The sequence below is a fragment of the Ranitomeya imitator genome, chromosome 1 (assembly GCF_032444005.1).
Source record: "Ranitomeya imitator isolate aRanImi1 chromosome 1, aRanImi1.pri, whole genome shotgun sequence".
Lineage (NCBI taxonomy): Eukaryota > Metazoa > Chordata > Amphibia > Anura > Dendrobatidae > Ranitomeya > Ranitomeya imitator.
Window position 1 is genome coordinate 702,961,332 of NC_091282.1, and position 17,071 is coordinate 702,978,402.

General features: G+C 43.3%; 1 protein-coding gene across 1 annotated transcript in view; it reads left to right on the forward strand.

Annotated features, from left to right (window-relative positions):
- Nucleotides 1-17,071, forward strand: part of SPTB (spectrin beta, erythrocytic) — a 114,280-nt gene that overhangs the window by 59,099 nt on the left and 38,110 nt on the right. Inside the window, exons 13-17 of the mRNA XM_069731709.1 lie at nucleotides 6,951-7,101; nucleotides 9,208-10,078; nucleotides 10,327-10,464; nucleotides 11,591-12,347; nucleotides 13,485-13,687. Coding sequence (XP_069587810.1) covers nucleotides 6,951-7,101; nucleotides 9,208-10,078; nucleotides 10,327-10,464; nucleotides 11,591-12,347; nucleotides 13,485-13,687 — 2,120 coding nt within the window. The remainder of the gene's footprint in view (nucleotides 1-6,950; nucleotides 7,102-9,207; nucleotides 10,079-10,326; nucleotides 10,465-11,590; nucleotides 12,348-13,484; nucleotides 13,688-17,071) is intronic.

Sequence of the window (17,071 nt, forward strand, 5' to 3'; positions counted from 1 at the left end):
GGCACTGCAGGGAGGCTTGCCGGTGCCTGGTCTGAGCAGGCGCTTGCAAGCCACCTCCCTGCAGGACCCAGAAGGAGCCCTGCAGCCATCTTGGATCCAGGGCCTGCAGGGAGGAGGATGGAGGAGACGTTCGGAGCAACGCGATCACAACGTGATCAGGGAAGCACGCAGGGAGCCCCCTTCCTGCGTGATGCTTACCTATGCCACCGACCGGAACGCTGCGATCATGTTTGATCGCAGTGTTCCAGGGGTTAATGTGCCGGGAGCGGTCCATGACCGCTCCTGGCACATAGTGCCGGGTGTCAGCTGTGATAGTCCGCTGACACTCGGCCCCACTCCCCCCGGGAGGGTGGCGGATCGCGTTAGACGTACTATCCCGTCGGTGGTCATACAGACCCATACCACCTCGACAGGATAGTACCCTTAATGTCCGACAGGGGTTAACCCCTTAATATGACATACTATCCCGTCAATAAAGGCACAGATGATTGGCCTCAGGGAGACCAAAACATCCAACACCGCGGAGACACCATCACGTGTTTCTCAACGCAGTGATTCCAGAACACTGCCCCCATCCCTTATGGGAAATATGCAGATGCATGTAAAGAAGCTGCGGAGACACCATCACGTGTTTCTCGACGCAAGCAGTGAATAGCCAGGCCTTTCCCCGGGAAGGAACAACCACGGGAAGGGCAGCATCCTATGAAGGAAAGCCACCTATGCCAAGCATGGTATCCATCCACAGACAGCTGTTTCGGGGTTTTTGCCCCTCATCAGTGTGGAGTAGGAATCTGGCTATTAGGAGCAGTGCCTAGTAAAAAGGCTATAAAGGCACAGATACTATCCCGTCAAGGTGCCCTGGGACTTAATTCCCAGTGACAGGATAGTACGTCATATGCGATCGGCCGCGCTCACGGGGGGAGCACGGCCAATCGCGGCCGGGTGTCAGCTGCCTATCGCAGCTGACATCCGGCACTATATGCCAGGAGCGGTCACGGACTGCTCCCGGCACATTAGCCCCCGTCTCACCGCGATCAAACATGATCGCGGTGTGCCGGCGGTGCAGGGAAGCATCGCGCAGGGAGGGGGCTCCCTGTGGGCTTCCCTGAGACCCCCGGAGCAACGCGATGTGATCGCATTGCTGCGAGGGTCTCCTACCTTCCTCCCTGCAGCAAGGCCCGGATCCAAAATGGCCGCGGCATCCGGGTCCTGCAGGGAGGGAGGTGGCTTACCAAGTGCCTGCTCAGAGCAGGCGCTTGGTAAGCCTGCACTGCTGTAAGTCAGATCGCTGATCTGACAGAGTGCTGTGCAAACTGTCAGATCAGCGATCAGTGATGTCCTCCCCGGGACAAAGTAAAAAAAAAATTTCCACATGTGTAAAAAAAAAAAATAGAAAAAAAAATTCCTAAATAAAGAAGAAAAAAAAATTATTCCCATAAATACATTTATTTATCTAAAAAAAAAAAAAACAATAAAAGTACACATATTTAGTATAGCCGCGTCCGTAACGACCCCACCTAAAAAACTATATCACTAGTTAACCCCTTCAGTAAACACCGTAAGTAAAAAAAAAAAAACGAGGCAAAAAACAACGCTTTATTATCATACCGCCGAACAAAAAGTGGAATAACACACGATCAAAAAGACGGATATAAATAACCATTGTACCGCTGAAAACATCATCTTGTCCCGCAAAAAACGAGCCACCATACAGCATCATCAGCAAAAAGGAAAAAAGTTATAGTCCTGAGAATAAAGCGATGCCAAAATAATTATTTTTTCTATAAAATAGTTTTTATCGTATAAAAGCGCCAAAACATAAAAAAATGATATAAATGAGGTATTGCTGTAAACGTACTGACCCGAAGAATAAAACTGCTTTATCAATTTTACCAAACGCAGAACGGTATAGACGCCTCCTCCAAAAGAAATTCATGAATAGCTGGCATTTGGTCAAATCGGAATAAAAAGCGATCAAAAACTGTCACGTGTCAGAAAATGTTACCAATAAAAACGTCAACTCGTCCAGCAAAAAAAACAAGACCTCACATGACTCTGGACCAAAATATGGAAAAATTATAGGTCTCAAAATGTGGAGATGCAAAAACTTTTTTGCTATAAAAAAGAGTCTTTTAGTGTGTGACAGCTGCCAATCATAAAAATCTGCTATAAAAAACGCTATAAAAGTAAATCAAACCCCCCTTCATCACCCCCTTAGGGAAAAATAATAAAATAAAATAAAAAATGTATTTATTTCCATTTTCCCGTTAGGTCTTGGGTTAGGGTTAGGGTTAGGGCTAGGGCTAGGGTTATGGCTAGGGTTAGGGTTGGAGCTAAAGTCAGGGTTAGGGATGGGGCTAAAGTTAGGGTTAGGGTTGGGGATAAAGTTAGGGTTTGGATTACATTTACGGTTGAGATTAGGGCTTGGATTAGAGTTAGGGGTGTGGTTAGGGTTACTGTTCGGATTAGGGTTAGGGGTGTGTTTGGATTAGGGTTTCAGTTAGAATTGGGGGTTTCCATTGTTTAGGCACATCAGGGGCTCGCCAAAACGGGACATGGCGTCCGATCTCAATTCCAGCCAATTCTGTGTTGAAAAAGTAAAACAGTGCTACTTCCATTCCGAGCTCTCCCGTGCGCCCAAACAGGGGTTTACCCCAACGTATGGGGTATCAGCGTACTTGGGACAAATTGGACAACAACTTTTGGGGTCCAAGTTCTCTTGTTACCCTTGGGAAAATAAAAATTTGGGGGGCTAAAAATCATTTTTGTGGGAAAAAAAAGATTTTTTATTTTCACGGCTCTGCGTTGTAAACTGTAGTGAAACACTTGGGGGTTCAAAGTTCTCACAACACATCTAGATAAGTTCCTTGGGAGGTCTAGTTTCCAATATGGGGTCACTTGTGGGGGGTTTCTACTATTTGGGTACATCAGGGGCTCTGCAAATGCGACGTGACGCCTGCAGACCAATCCATCTAAGTCTGCATTCCAAATTGCGCTCCTTCCCTTCCGAGCTCTGCCATGCGCCCAAACAGTGGTTCCCCCCACATATGGGGTATCAGCGTACTCAGGACAAATTGGACAACAACTTTTGGGGTCCAATTTATCATGTTACCCTTGTGAAAATACAAAACTGGGGGCTAAAAAATCATTTTTGTGAAAAAAAAATTATTTTCACGGCTCTGCATTATAAACTGTAGTGAAACACTTGGGGGTTCAAAGCTCTCAAAACACATCTAGATAAGTTCATTAGAGGGTCTACTTTCCAAAATGGTGTCACTTGTGGGGGTTTTTAATGTTTAGGCACATCAGGGGCTCTCCAAACGCGACATGGTGTACCATCTCAATTCCAGTCAATTTTGCATTGAAAAGTCAAATGTCGCTCCTTCCCTTCCGAGCTCTGCTATGCGCCCAAACAGTGGTTTACCCCTACATATGGGGTATCGGCGTACTCAGGACAAATTGCACAACAACTTTTGTGGTCTAATTTCTTCTCATACCCATGGGAAAATAAAAAATTGGGGGCGAAAGATCATTTTTGTGAAAAAATATGATTTTTTATTTTTACAGCTCTGCATTATAAACTTCTGTGAAGCACTGGTTGGGTGAAAGTGTTCACCACACATCTAGATCAGTTCCTTAGGGGGTCTACTTTCCAAAATGGTGTCACTTGTGGGGGGTTTCAATGTTTAGGCACATCAGGAGCTCTCCAAACGCGACATGGCGTCCCATCTCAATTCCAGTTAATTTTGCATTGAAAAGTCAAATGGCGCTCCTTCCCTTCCGAGCTCTGCCATGCACCCAAACAGTGGTTTACCCCCAGATATGGGGTATCAGCATACTCAGGACAAATTGTACAACAACTTTTGGGGTCCATTTTCTCCTGTTACAGTTGGTAAAATAAAACAAGTTGGAGCTGAAGTATATTTTTTGTGAAAAAAGTTAAATGTTCATTTTTATGTAAACATTCCAAAAATTCCTGTAAAACACCTGAAGGGTTAATAAACTTCTTGAATGTGGTTTTGAGCACCTTGAGGGGTGCAGTTTTTAGAATGGTGTCACACTTGGGTATTTTCTATCATATAGACCCCTCAAAATGACTTCAAATGTGATGTGGTCCCTAAAAAATATTGGTGTTGTAAAAATGAGAAATTGCTGGTCAACTTTTAACCCTTATAACTCCCTAACAAATGTGCTGATGTAAAGTAGACATGTGGGAAATGTTACTTATTAATTATTTTGTGTGACATATCTCTGTGATTTAAGGGCGTAAAAATTCAAAGTTGTAAAATTGCAAAATTTTCAAAATTTTCGCCAAATTTCCATTTTTTCACAAATAAACGCACGTTATATCGAATAAATTTTACCACTATCATGAAGTACAATATATCACGAGAAAACATTGTCAGAATCGCCAAGATCCGTTGAAGCGTTCCAGAGTTATAACCTCATAAAGGGACAGTGGTCAGAATTGTAAAAATTGGCCCGGTCATTAACGTGCAAACCACCCTCGGGGCTTAAGGGGTTAAAGAGGAACCCATGGTTATAATTTATATTCTATAAACCAATAGCACTCATGAAAATAAGAAACTTTGTAATATATCTTATCAGAGAAATCTGCTCCTTTCTCCTCCTGAACTGATGTTTCACTCTCAATTCATACAGTAGGTAACATCTTTATTCAGTAAAGACAGACTATGAAAATACTGAGAAAAGAGATGGCAGTTGGTGTTTTTAAAAATCTATGAAGAGTGGTGGGAGGAGCTAGAGGCAGACACAGATATTCTGCTGCAAGCTTTCTTAAAATGAGACCTTCAGGCCATGTTCACACAGTGCGTTTTTTACCGCGGAACCGCGGCGGTTTTGCCGCTGCGGTTCCGCAGCTGTTTTCCATGCAGGGTACAGTACACTGTACCCTATGGAAAACAGGACACACTGTGCACATGGTCCGGAAATTGTTAAAAAAAAGACGCGCTGAATAGCTCCCGGAAAAAAGAAGGAGCATGTCAATTTTTTTTCCGGAGCCGCAGCGGTTCTGCACCCATAGACCTCCATTGTGAGGTCCAAACCGCAGTAAAACCCGCAGATCAAAAATATATCTGCGGGTTTTACTGCGATTTGATGTGCAGAACCGCTGCAGCAGGAAGTGCGGGGAGCGGGCGGAAGTGCGTGGGCGGAGTGTGGCTGCCCCCCCCGTGTTCCGATCCCGCCCCCCCGTGCTCCGATGCCCCCCCCCAGTGCTCCGATGCCCCCCCCCAGTGCTCTGATGCCCCCCCCGTGCCCTAATCTCCACCCCTTATACTCACCCGGCGTCCCGGTGTCCGTCCGGCCGTCTTCTCCCTGGGCGCCGCCATCTTGCAAAATGGCGGGCGCATGCGCAGTGCGCCCGCCGAATCTGCCGGCCGGCAGATTCGTTCCAAAGTGCATTTTGATCACTGAGATATAACCTATCTCAGTGATCAAAATAAAAAAATAGTAAATGACACCCCCCCCCCTTTGTCACCCCCATAGGTAGGGACAATAAAAAAAATAAAGAATTTTTTTTTTTTTTTTTCACTAAGGTTAGAATAGGGGTAGGGTTAGGGGTAGGGTTAGGGGTAGGGTTAGGGTTAGGGGTAGGGTTAGGGTTAGGGGTAGGGTTAGGGGTAGGGTTAGGGGTAGGGTTAGGGTTAGGGGTAGGGTTAGGGGTAGGGGTAGGGGTAGGGTTAGGGTATTTTCAGCCATTTTAACCCTAAAAAAATTCCTAGAAAACACACAGACTCTGGCTAGAAAACTGCATCAAAAAAACGCATCAAAAAACGCATAAAAAAACGCATCAAAAACGGACCAAAAAAGGACCTGCGTTTTCTGCCAAGAGCTGCAGTTTTTTAAAAAACAGTCAGGAAAAAAAAAGGATGGAAATCCTGAACGTGTGAACATACCCTTAGGCTGCCGTCACACTTTCAGTATTTGGTCAGTATTTGACATCAGTATTTGTAAGCCAAAACCAGGAGTGGAACAATTAGAGGAAAAGTATAATAGAAACATATGCACCACTTCTGCATTTATCACCCACTCCTGGTTTTGGCTTACAAATACTGATGTAAAATACTGACCAAATACTGATAGTGTGACGGCAGCCTTAGGTTGTGTGCCCATGTTGCATTTTTTATGCGTTTCTGCCGTGTTTTTTGCCACAGCGGAAACGCATAAAAACGCTTAAACGCATTCCCATGCAATCCTATGGGATTCTGCAGTTACTGTGCCCATGCTGCGGATTTTACTGCTGCGGAATCGCATAGCGGTAAAATCCGCAGAATGTTCATTATTTCTGCGGAATCGCGGCGATTCCGCAGCCATAGGATTGCATTGAAACGCTCTTTTTACGCATGTGGCTTGGCCCACCATTCGTAAATTGAGCGTTCTTCTCCATGCCCTGGGTACAATATTTCATTAAAAATAATAATTTAAATAAAAAATAAGGATATCCTTACCTTCTGATGGCCCCCGGAGTCCTCCCGCCTCTCAGCGGTGCACGCGGCGGCTTCCGTTCCCAGGGATGCATTATGCAAATCACCTGGGATGACGTCGCGGTCACACGACCATGACGTCACATAGGTTCTTCGTGCAAAGCATCCCTGGGAACGGAACATACCGTGAGCGCCAGTGAGGAGATCGGGGCCCGTCGGAAGGTGAGAATAACCATATTTTTTTATTTTTAACATTCTATCTTTTACTATTGATGCTGCACAGGCATAGTTAATGCATGGAAAAATAAATAAATAAAATTACAGTCATCCTTTAAGGTGGCCAGAGCAGTAATACAGCAAGACCGTCACCATTTTATCTGTAGCTTTATGATACTAAAGGAGTTCTCACTAATTGAAATGTTTCTATTGATTGGAACACTTATTTTACATGCTTCATTACATCTGTGGTCAGCTTTACGCTATGACAATGTTTTCATCCTTTAGAATGAGATTCTATCTCCAGACTTTGGTAAACACCTGAACGAAGTGGAATATTTGCTTCAAAAACATTTATTGACTGAAGCTGACATAGCCGCTCAGCAGGAAAAAGTGAAGTCTTATAAAACAGCTATGCAGAAGTTTGTCACCGGAGAAGGTAGGCAACGAGTTCTCATTATCTCACAAATTATTACAATGTAGAAAAGCCAACTAGACTCTGCTCTACACTGATGAGGGGCAAACACCCAGAAACAGGCTGTCTGTAGTTGAGTTTCTAGCTTGATATTCATCCATGGTCATTTTGCAAGGCTCGTTAAAGGGAAGGACACTGACATAAGGAAGTTGTCTCTCTTTTTTTAATAAAGTTTTTTAACAATTGACAAAATGAAAAATCAAAACAAAATCAAAATCAAATGAATATTTGATGTGACTGTTCTTTGCCCCAAAGCATCAATTCTTCTAGATACACTTGCACAGAGTTATTTGAAGGCAATCGGCAGGGAGGTTATTCCAAACATCTTGGAAAACTAACCACAGATCTTCTGTGGATCTCGCTTATGCAAATCTTTCTGTGTTTTCATGTAATGGCAGACAGACTCAATGATGTTGAGATCAGGGCTCTATGTAAGATATATCGCCACTTCCAGGAATGCACCACAATCTTAAATCTAATGCTGCTATGAGCTGGAGTAGATTTCTGCTATTTACACCACTTTCTCTCTCTCTCTCTCTCTCTCTCTCTCTCTCTCTCTCTCTATATATATAGTGAGATAACACTTACTGCGTGTCTTGGGGGACACTCGCTTGGCAACGGAATAAACGCACTCAGGCACAATTTTCTTACAAAAACAGTCTCTTAGGTTTTTTTCCACGTCAGCATAAACCACAACCTCATGAACTTGGTAGTTTGTAACAGCCTGAACACCATCTGTACACATTCAGCTTTACAGTGGAACCACAGTCCCTCACTGACCCCGGTCAGCATAACACGGATTACAGTCTGTTACCTGTTGGCGACCATCACACAGGTTCCCGGATGCCTCTTATCCTCAGAGGTATCCCACAGAGTAAACAGTGTCTCTCTCTCTCTCTCTGACCCTTGTCAGTATAACACAGATCCCTTTCCGTTACCTGTTCGTTCCGACTACACAGGTTCCCGGATACCTCTTATCCTCAGAGTTATCCCACAGACGTCTCTCATTGACCCTGGTCAGTGTCACACACGGTTATCAGACCGTCCTCTCTGGAGGCATCTCACAGGCCTCCTTGCTCTGGCTCAGATCATCCAACACTTGCTCCTATGTGCCAAACACACCTCCATTACATAGGTGTAACCAAACCCAGGTATCTATCACATGGCTAGTCAGGTGATCGTGACATCACCACAGGTCCTCAAACACACAATCACATACAGGCTTCATCTTGGGTATTCAGACACATCCTTTGGGTTGGTCTGTAGGTGACTGGACCCACCCAGCTCTCCAATCACCTGGAAGCCTTCCCAATGTAAAACGAATCCCTCAGCAGTAGATCTGCTAAAGCTATTTTCACACACATCCGTCGGTACGGGCCATCGCAAACCGTCGGCCCGACGTACGTTGTGCTTAATTAGCGCAACGTGGGCAGCGGATGCAGTTTTACAACGCATCCGCTGCCCATTATGAGTTGCGGGGAGGAGGGAGCGGAGTTTCTGCCACACATGCGCGGTCGAAAATGGCGGACTCGACACAGAAAAAAAGTTACATGTAACGTTTTTTGTGCCGACGGTCCGCCAAAACGTGTGGCCATATGCCGCAATGCGTCAGCTAATGCAAGTCTATGAAGAAAAAACGCATCCTACGGGCAAATTTGCAGGATGTGTTTTTTCTCCAAAACGACGCATTGCAACGTACATCGCACAACGCAAGTGTGAAAGTAGCCTAAGCAAAACATACCCAGGCTTCCATCACAGGGCCACCCACTTCTGCGATACATACCGCTCATTAATCACATGACCAGTCGCTATGCCACTATATATATATATATATATATATATGTGTATGTATGTATGTATGTATGTATGTATGTATATATATATATATATATGCAATACATATATAATATGCAAGGATACTATAGGATAAGAGATGGAACAATACGAAATAAGGGCAGACACCATATGATATGGGTGGCACTATACATAATAAAAGAGGACACATGTTATGTATGTATTGCACCTCCCCCTCAAATTTATTTATTAACTTAATGTTGTTGTATATTCTAGGGTATAAGCCATGTGATCCACAACTGATTAAAGACAGAGTAAATCACCTCGAGTTGTGTTATCAAGATCTTATTGCATTGTTGGCACATCGGAAAGCTCAGCTTCTGCAGTGTAGGCGCATGTGGAAGTTCTTTGGAGACATGGATGAAATAGAAAGATGGATAAAGGAGAAAGAACAAATTTATACTTCTATGGACTTTGGAAAAGATCTCACCACCATTTCCATCCTACAGAGAAAACATAAGGCTTTTGAAGATGAACTCAAAGGCCTTGAATCTAATTTACAGCAAGTCATCAAGGGTGGAGAGTTTCTGATTGCCAATAAACATCCAGACTCACCTAAGATCCAAGAGCGAATTGACCATGTTACTGAAGAGTGGGCACAGCTGAAAGATTTAGCAGCTTTCCGCCTCAAAGTGTTACGGGACACTGAAAACTTTTTCCAGTTTCAGGTTGATGCTGATGATCTGGCTACCAGGATGCAGGATTCCTATCGTATCATGCAAACTGATGACATTGGCCATGATGAATATTCCACCAATGTTCTGGTGAAGAAACATAAAGATCTTCTAGATGACATCATGTTGAACAGAAAGGTTTTGGAAGGTCTTAGCCAACAAGTTCAGACCTTCCCAGAGGACTACCAATCCTCCCCTGAGATAGACAGCCGACTTAAAAAACTGAAGGCTCTCTACTCTGATCTGGCATCTCTCGCTGATTTGCGTTCCCAAAAACTTCAAGATACTTTGGCGTATTATACAATTCTTGGAGAAATAGATTCATGTGAAATGTGGATGAATGAGAAAGAAAAATGGCTGGGAAAGATGGTGATTCCTGAATCCCTGGAGGACATGGGAGTTGTTCAGCATAGGTGATGCCATATCTTCTTTAGAAATTATACTATTCTAGAGATAAAAAAAATATTTATTGGGGAAACCCTGTATATGCTAAATATCTTCTTAAAAGTGCAGAAAGGAAATGGACATTACGTTATTTGCTAACTCTTGGCTTTGGTCACACCATTTTTTATTTTTGTTTTTATACGATATGATTGAAATAATGTATTTTTTGAGTAATGTGCACAACTAAACCGCAAATTTGACAATTACTTTTTCCTAGGTTTAATACTCTAGCCCAAGAGATGAATGCATTGGCTTCCCAGATTGAAAGTGTGAATAACGCTTCTGAGGTTCTTTTTGAAAGTGGACATCCCAACAGAATGCACGTGAAGCAAGGCCAAGATCACATGAACGCCAGGTGATACTAGATTATATTATTTCAATTGTTTTTATAACACCAACATCTTCTACAGCTCTACACAGATTGTAATCATGGCTCCATTTGGGCTTCTAACCATTGGTCAATTTTAGATTGCTAAACGAGCCCCTGATGACTATACACCTGTATCTCGATGCTCGTTTAATAATGATGGTAAAAGAAAAAGCACTGATATGATGTTTCTGTCCACAGACATACTGTGTCAAGTTATTGACAGCACTTGCCCTGTTTACATGGGATAATGTTATTCCAACAGCTATGATTATTTTTGCTGACAAAAACGATCCATTCACCCAAGGAGTGGAAGTTAGACCATATACAGATATCTATCCCGACCCACCTACACACATGCTTGCTCAGCTCAGCATGTGTCCTGTAGAAGAAGATTTAAGTAAAGGTCCTTGTATACCATCAGGATGGTTGGCTTTTTGTTTTTTTAAAGAACATCTGCCTTTGTAAAGGACCTTAAGCTGAATCTTTTGTGGTGGATGTGGGACTAATCTCCTCTGAGAGCAAAAGGAATAGGCATGTTGGAATTCAACAGTCTGATCAAGCCCCGTGCTTTGGGGGAGTTACATGTGGCTGCCAAACTTATTAGAAGGTCATTGAAATATGCATGTTTTGCTGTCATTTTAGGTTCCCTGTCCCAAGAACACGATAGAGCTCTTCTGCTCTTTCGACAAGTAGAAAATGCCCTGTTTGAACCCTGTGGGTTCAAGGTGTTATGGGTCTAAAGTGGAGTTGGTGCGAATCGGTTCACACGACCTTGTCGATCGGCCGCATCAGTGGTCTGCGACTGCTGGACAGGATCTGTTAGGACTTCCTCTTACCTGATGGCAGCCATAGCTCTTCTTTTGATTAGCTGGCCTGATACGATGTCACATGATGTTGCACCGGGCTGGCTAATCAACAGGAGAGCTACAAACCCTATTGAGTTATAGGTGGTTCTCGAAGCTCCGGTCCAGTGGTCACAGGTTACTGATGTGGCTGATGGACAGATTTTTGTGAATCAGGTCTCACCAAGTTTAGTTAAAGGTTTCGAAGGCTGCTCCTGTAGGATCTGGAAGTATAAATACATTAAATGTTTTCTTTCGCTTTCATGCAGATGGGTTGAGTTTCAAGAAATGGTGGCCAATAAGAGAAGAGCGGTTGACTCTGCTCTTGGCCTCCACAACTATGGTTTGGAATGTGACGAAACAAACACATGGATTTTGGAGAAGATCAGAGTGGTTGATTCTATCCAGGACCTCGGGGATGATCTCGCAGCAGTCATGTCAATTCAGAGGAAACTCTATGGTATTGAGAGAGATCTTGGAGCTATTGAAGGTAAACTCGTAAAACTACAAGAAGAATCAAAACAACTGGCAGATGAAAATCCCGAAAACGCTCAGGAAATTTATGACAAATTGATTGTCATCAACAACGTGTGGCAAGACTTACAGAAGGCGCTGCAAAATCAGGAGGACTCACTTGGGGAAAGCAGCAAGTTGCAGAAATTCTTGGTTGACTTGTTTGATTTTGAGACCTGGCTCTATAGAGCACAACAGTCAACAGCATCAGAAGACACCCCCATGTCCCTGGCAGAAGCCGAACAGCTCTACCATAACCACCTCGCACTTAAAGATGACATGGGACGTCATGAACCTGATCTCCATGATATTGTGGACACAGGAAAGAGAGTAACAAATGGACAAACCGACCCTCAGTACCAGCAGCTGGAACAAAGGGTGAAAGATTTAGAGGTTGGATGGAATGACCTGCAGATAATGTGGAACAACAGAGAACATTTCCTCTCTCAGTGCCTTGAATTTCAGAGGATCTTAAAAGACGTGAAGCAATCTGAAGCCATTTTAAGCAATCAGGTATTAAAAATGAGTGTGAAGACCTAGATATATCTGTATCTAAAAAAAAGCACATCATGATCAATATTATTAAACGGTGACTTTTGTTTTAATTTTTATTTAATAAATTAATAACAAACATTAAAATAAGCAATTTTGTTATTTATCTTATCAGAAAAACTTCTTTCACGCCAGGACTGATCATTCTCTTTCAAAATTCTGAATTCATGGCTAAAATCTGTATTTAGTGAAGACAGAACTTTACATTACTGAGAAAAGAGATGACAGTTGGTGCTCATAAGATTCTACATAGAGGGGTGGAACCTGAGGCAGAGCTTCTATTGATGACCTATCCTTTAAATACCAGATCAGAGAGGTCAGACTCCCTGATGGATAGGATCATGGCAGCCCCAAAGGGGAAAGTGTCCATGCATTATGTAGTGTCTGTACCTGGTTTTGGGGCTCTTTGCAGCTCAGTCCCATTTAAGTGAAATGGGACTGAAATGCAGAAACAGACATGGCCAGCACAAATTGTACATAGAGTTGCTTGAAAATGAAGGGGGTGCAGCATATTGGAGCTCCACAGCCTCTTCAATTAAACTAATCCCATCGATCCATAATGATGTTCATCGGTATTAAAGGGAATCTGGCATTGAGTTTTTGCTATGTAATCTGAGAGAAGCATAATGTAGGGGAAAAGACCCTGATTCCAGCTGTGTCACTTGCTTATCTGCTCGCTGTCATTTTGATGCAATCACAGTTTTCTCTGCTGCAGATCTAGCAGTGCTCGTAATGCTGAGCTCTATATAACCCCGCCCTCACCCTTGATTGACCACTGCTAATCAATGGTCTGGGCGGGGTTACACAGAGCAGCAGGACTAGATGGCATGAGACACCTAGTCCTGTAGTAATAATCTACTGATAAAACACTGATTTTATTGAAACCGCAACTGACAACCCAGTAAGTGACACATTGCTGGTATCAGGGTCTCGGCCCCTACAGATTAGATAGCAAAAACTCCCTTTAAAATCCCAGAAAAACCTTATCTTCCCAGTGAAATTCCCAGATCAGACCCCTGTGACTAAATCAGTAAGATTGTGATGTCCCATCTTTGTAAAGCAGGATCTTAGATATTGTAATTATTTTTCAATTTCTAGGAATACACCCTCGCTCACACTGAGCTACCAAGTACTTTACAAGCTTCACAAAACAGATTAAAGAAGCATGAAGACTTCTTGAGCACCATGGAGAATAATGAAGAAAAGATTATTGGAACCATAAACAATGCAGCAAAATTAGATGAAGACCAGAACCTTTTTGCTGATAAAGCTTTGGAAAAAGCAGGTTCATTGCGTGACAGGTAATCCTGGGGAGCACTGAGTTTGGGGCTATGAAGAGAGAGACTATTTAAAGGGGGTTGTCCTTTGGGGAATTTTTTTTTTATCTAATTGCATGTATTTGGAGCTAAAAATAACATTTTGCAATTTTGTTTCATTAAAAATGTTACACCAATTGCCTTTTACAAGCTCTTTATTGCTCTGCATATACATCTTTGAAGTGGTCAGAATTCATATGCGAATTGGACCGAGCAAACAGTTACAAACTCTTCCATCACAGCGAGCTCACTGACCGTTTCTCACACAACTCATTCTGCAGCCAGCAATAGTCAGGGCGACACAGGGGTTATAGAGGGCAAACAAACGGTGCAAAATCTTTAACAAAACCAGTTGCAAAAATGGTTTTTGGTCCAAAATACATACATTTAAGTAAGAAACAAAAATTGATTAAATAAATCACCTGCGCTTATGGGGTAGAATAGATAAGGTAATAGGTGCATTAAAATACAAAAGCCCCAACACAAGATGCTATCTAATAGCACAATGGAATGGCCTGGCTGTGCCTGCAACCTAGCAGGATGATAATCAATCCACTGTATGTGTAAATGGTACACAGATAATATAAATGCTATATAGCAGACTCACATACAATAGCTGGCTGTAGTGATGAAGGTACCTGGATGGTTTAGTGGGTGTCCATATTCCTCCAGGAGTCGGTGTGTCGGACTGCACCGCAAATCTGCGGAGGAATGTCAGGACTGGCTATCCTCCAAAAAAGGGGTCTCTGCTTGCTGGGCGGCTGGCAGGGACAAGAAACCGCCAACTCCTAGCGTGCCCCGGCCGGAAGCAACGCCGGAGCAGGAGCGGTGTGTGAAGGGGGCGTGGCCAAAAAAACGTGACGTCACAAAAGTGGGCGGGCGCGAGACAGGGCAACCAATCCGACGCGTTTCGAAGGAAACACTCCTTCTTCGTCAGGGCTGGAGTTCCCTGTGAGACCCGTCCTTATATATCCTCCGCCCCCTTGTTAAGACCTGCCCCTGTAGCTGACCGAAGGTTGGATAAATGTATTTGTTTCAGCCACGATCTGTGCAGCAGCGTAAAATCAGCATACACAGCAGAGCGCAGCTATATCAAATGGATAGCAAGCAGAATTATACATAGGTTTATGCCCCAAAAATGCTATGCAGTATAGATGTCTGGAACATGGTTCCCTTCACAGGGTTCGTGCGTGGCCATGTGTTACCATAAAGACCAATCTAGGGCAGACAGGAGAAAAAGGGAAAGAGGAGATAGGGAAGAGTTACAGGGAATAAATGGGTGAAGATTAGTGCATGGCAAATACTATTATTGCTTGGTTCTATTTATTTTTATTTATAGCTAAAAACACGCATAAAAAACCAGGTGGATATGCGCCTGGTTATATACTCAAATATAATTCATAAAAAATTCTTTATTAATCAGGAAGTAAATTAAAAAATATAAAGAAAAATACTTTTAATACTTTTAATATTTCAATAAATACACACGGGACCTTAACGTCCATAAAATAGGCTATTTTACGCTCCAATAAGATAATGTGTTAGAATGTGTAAAAATTGTATAATTAAAACGCATACAGCTCTAATTCTTGATTAAGGCCTTTAGGGGCCAAGCTGTCCAATGTAAAAATCCACTTAGATTCAACCCTAGACATTATTTTTATAAAGTCCCCTCCCCTGGGGTTTTGTCGAACTGTTTGGATCCCACAAAAAAGAATATTTGCACAGGAGCGATTGTGCTGCTCCAAAAAGTGGCGCGATAATGGATGGCCTTTGAAACCTTTTTGGATATTGTCCAGCTGTTCTTTAATTCTAACTCTTAAGGGCCTTTTGGTTCGGCCCACATATATTTTGTTGCACGGACATGTCAGTGTATAGATCACTCCAGCTGTTTCACAGGAGATCCTGTTCTTAATGTGAAAACTCCTGGTACCACTTGAGTCCAAAAATGTGGTTTGAGTACATCTTTTACAGGATGTCCGTATACAACATGGACAATGTCCACATGGTGTAAATCCCATAGAACGATGGTCCGCTGTAGTTATGGGGGCACCTTTTCTCACCATAACCGGTTTCGTTGTTGGCGCTAGAAGTAGGCCCAGATTTTGCGCCTTTGTATAGATAAATCTGGGATTCTCAGATAAAAGACCCCCAATAACTTTATCACCTTGTAAAATGCCCCAATATTTTCTTACTATCCTTGTAAATTTTCTGTACCCTGAATGGAATTGCGTTACTATGGGTAGATTGGTAATTTGTTGATGTATGTCTTGAGGAGGGTTATTATTGGCCTCTTTATGGACCAACCTCTCCCTGGGTACTTGACTTACTAGCTGTCTAGCTGTGTTCAAAGATTGTGGGTTGTATCCTTTGGCTACAAATTGCTTTGTAATATGTGTTGTTTCATCCATGTAGTCCTCCAAATCTGTGCAGTTCCTCCTAATACGGGTATATTGGCCCTTAGGAATATTAGTGAGCCAGACTGGAAGGTGACAGCTTGTGATGTGTATGAAGCTGTTTGAGTCAACCTCTTTGTGGAAACACTTCGTTTTTAGTGTATTGTTTTCCACATAAATTGTTAGGTCTAGAAAATTGATTTGCGCATTACTAATAGTAGGTGTGAATTCAAGACCGAATTGGTTATTGTTTAGGTTACAAATGAAGGAATTAAGTTCAGTAGTTGTGCCCTCCCAAATAAACAGAATGTCGTCGATAAATCGACGCCAGAGTTTCAGACCCGGTTGGAGTTCACCCCCCTTGAAGATGTATTGTTGCTCCCAGTTACCTACGTATAGGCTGAAACAAATACATTTATCCAACCTTCGGTCAGCTACAGGGGCAGGTCTTAACAAGGGGGTGGAGGATATATAAGGACGGGTCTCACAGGGAACTCCAGCCCTGACGAAGAAGGAGTGTTTCCTTCGAAACGCGTCGGATTCGTTGCCCTGTCTCGCGCCCGCCCACTTTTGTGACGTCACATTTTTGGCCACGCCCCCTTCACACACCGCTCCTGCTCCGGCGTTGCTTCCGGTCGGGGCACGCTAGGAGTTGGCGGTTTCTTGTCCCTGCCAGCCGCCCAGCAAGCAGAGACCCCTTTTTTGGAGGATAGCCAGTCCTGACATTCCTCCGCAGATTTGCGGTGCAGTCCGACACACCGACTCCTGGAGGAATACGGACACCCACTAAACCATCCAGGTACCTTCATCACTACAGTCAGCTATTGTATGTGAGTCTGCTATATAGCATTTATATTATCTGTGTACCATTTACACATACAGTGGATTGATTATCATCCTGCTAGGTTGCAGGCACAGCCAGGCCATACCATTAGATAGCATCTTGTGTTGGGGCTTTTGTATTTTAATGCAC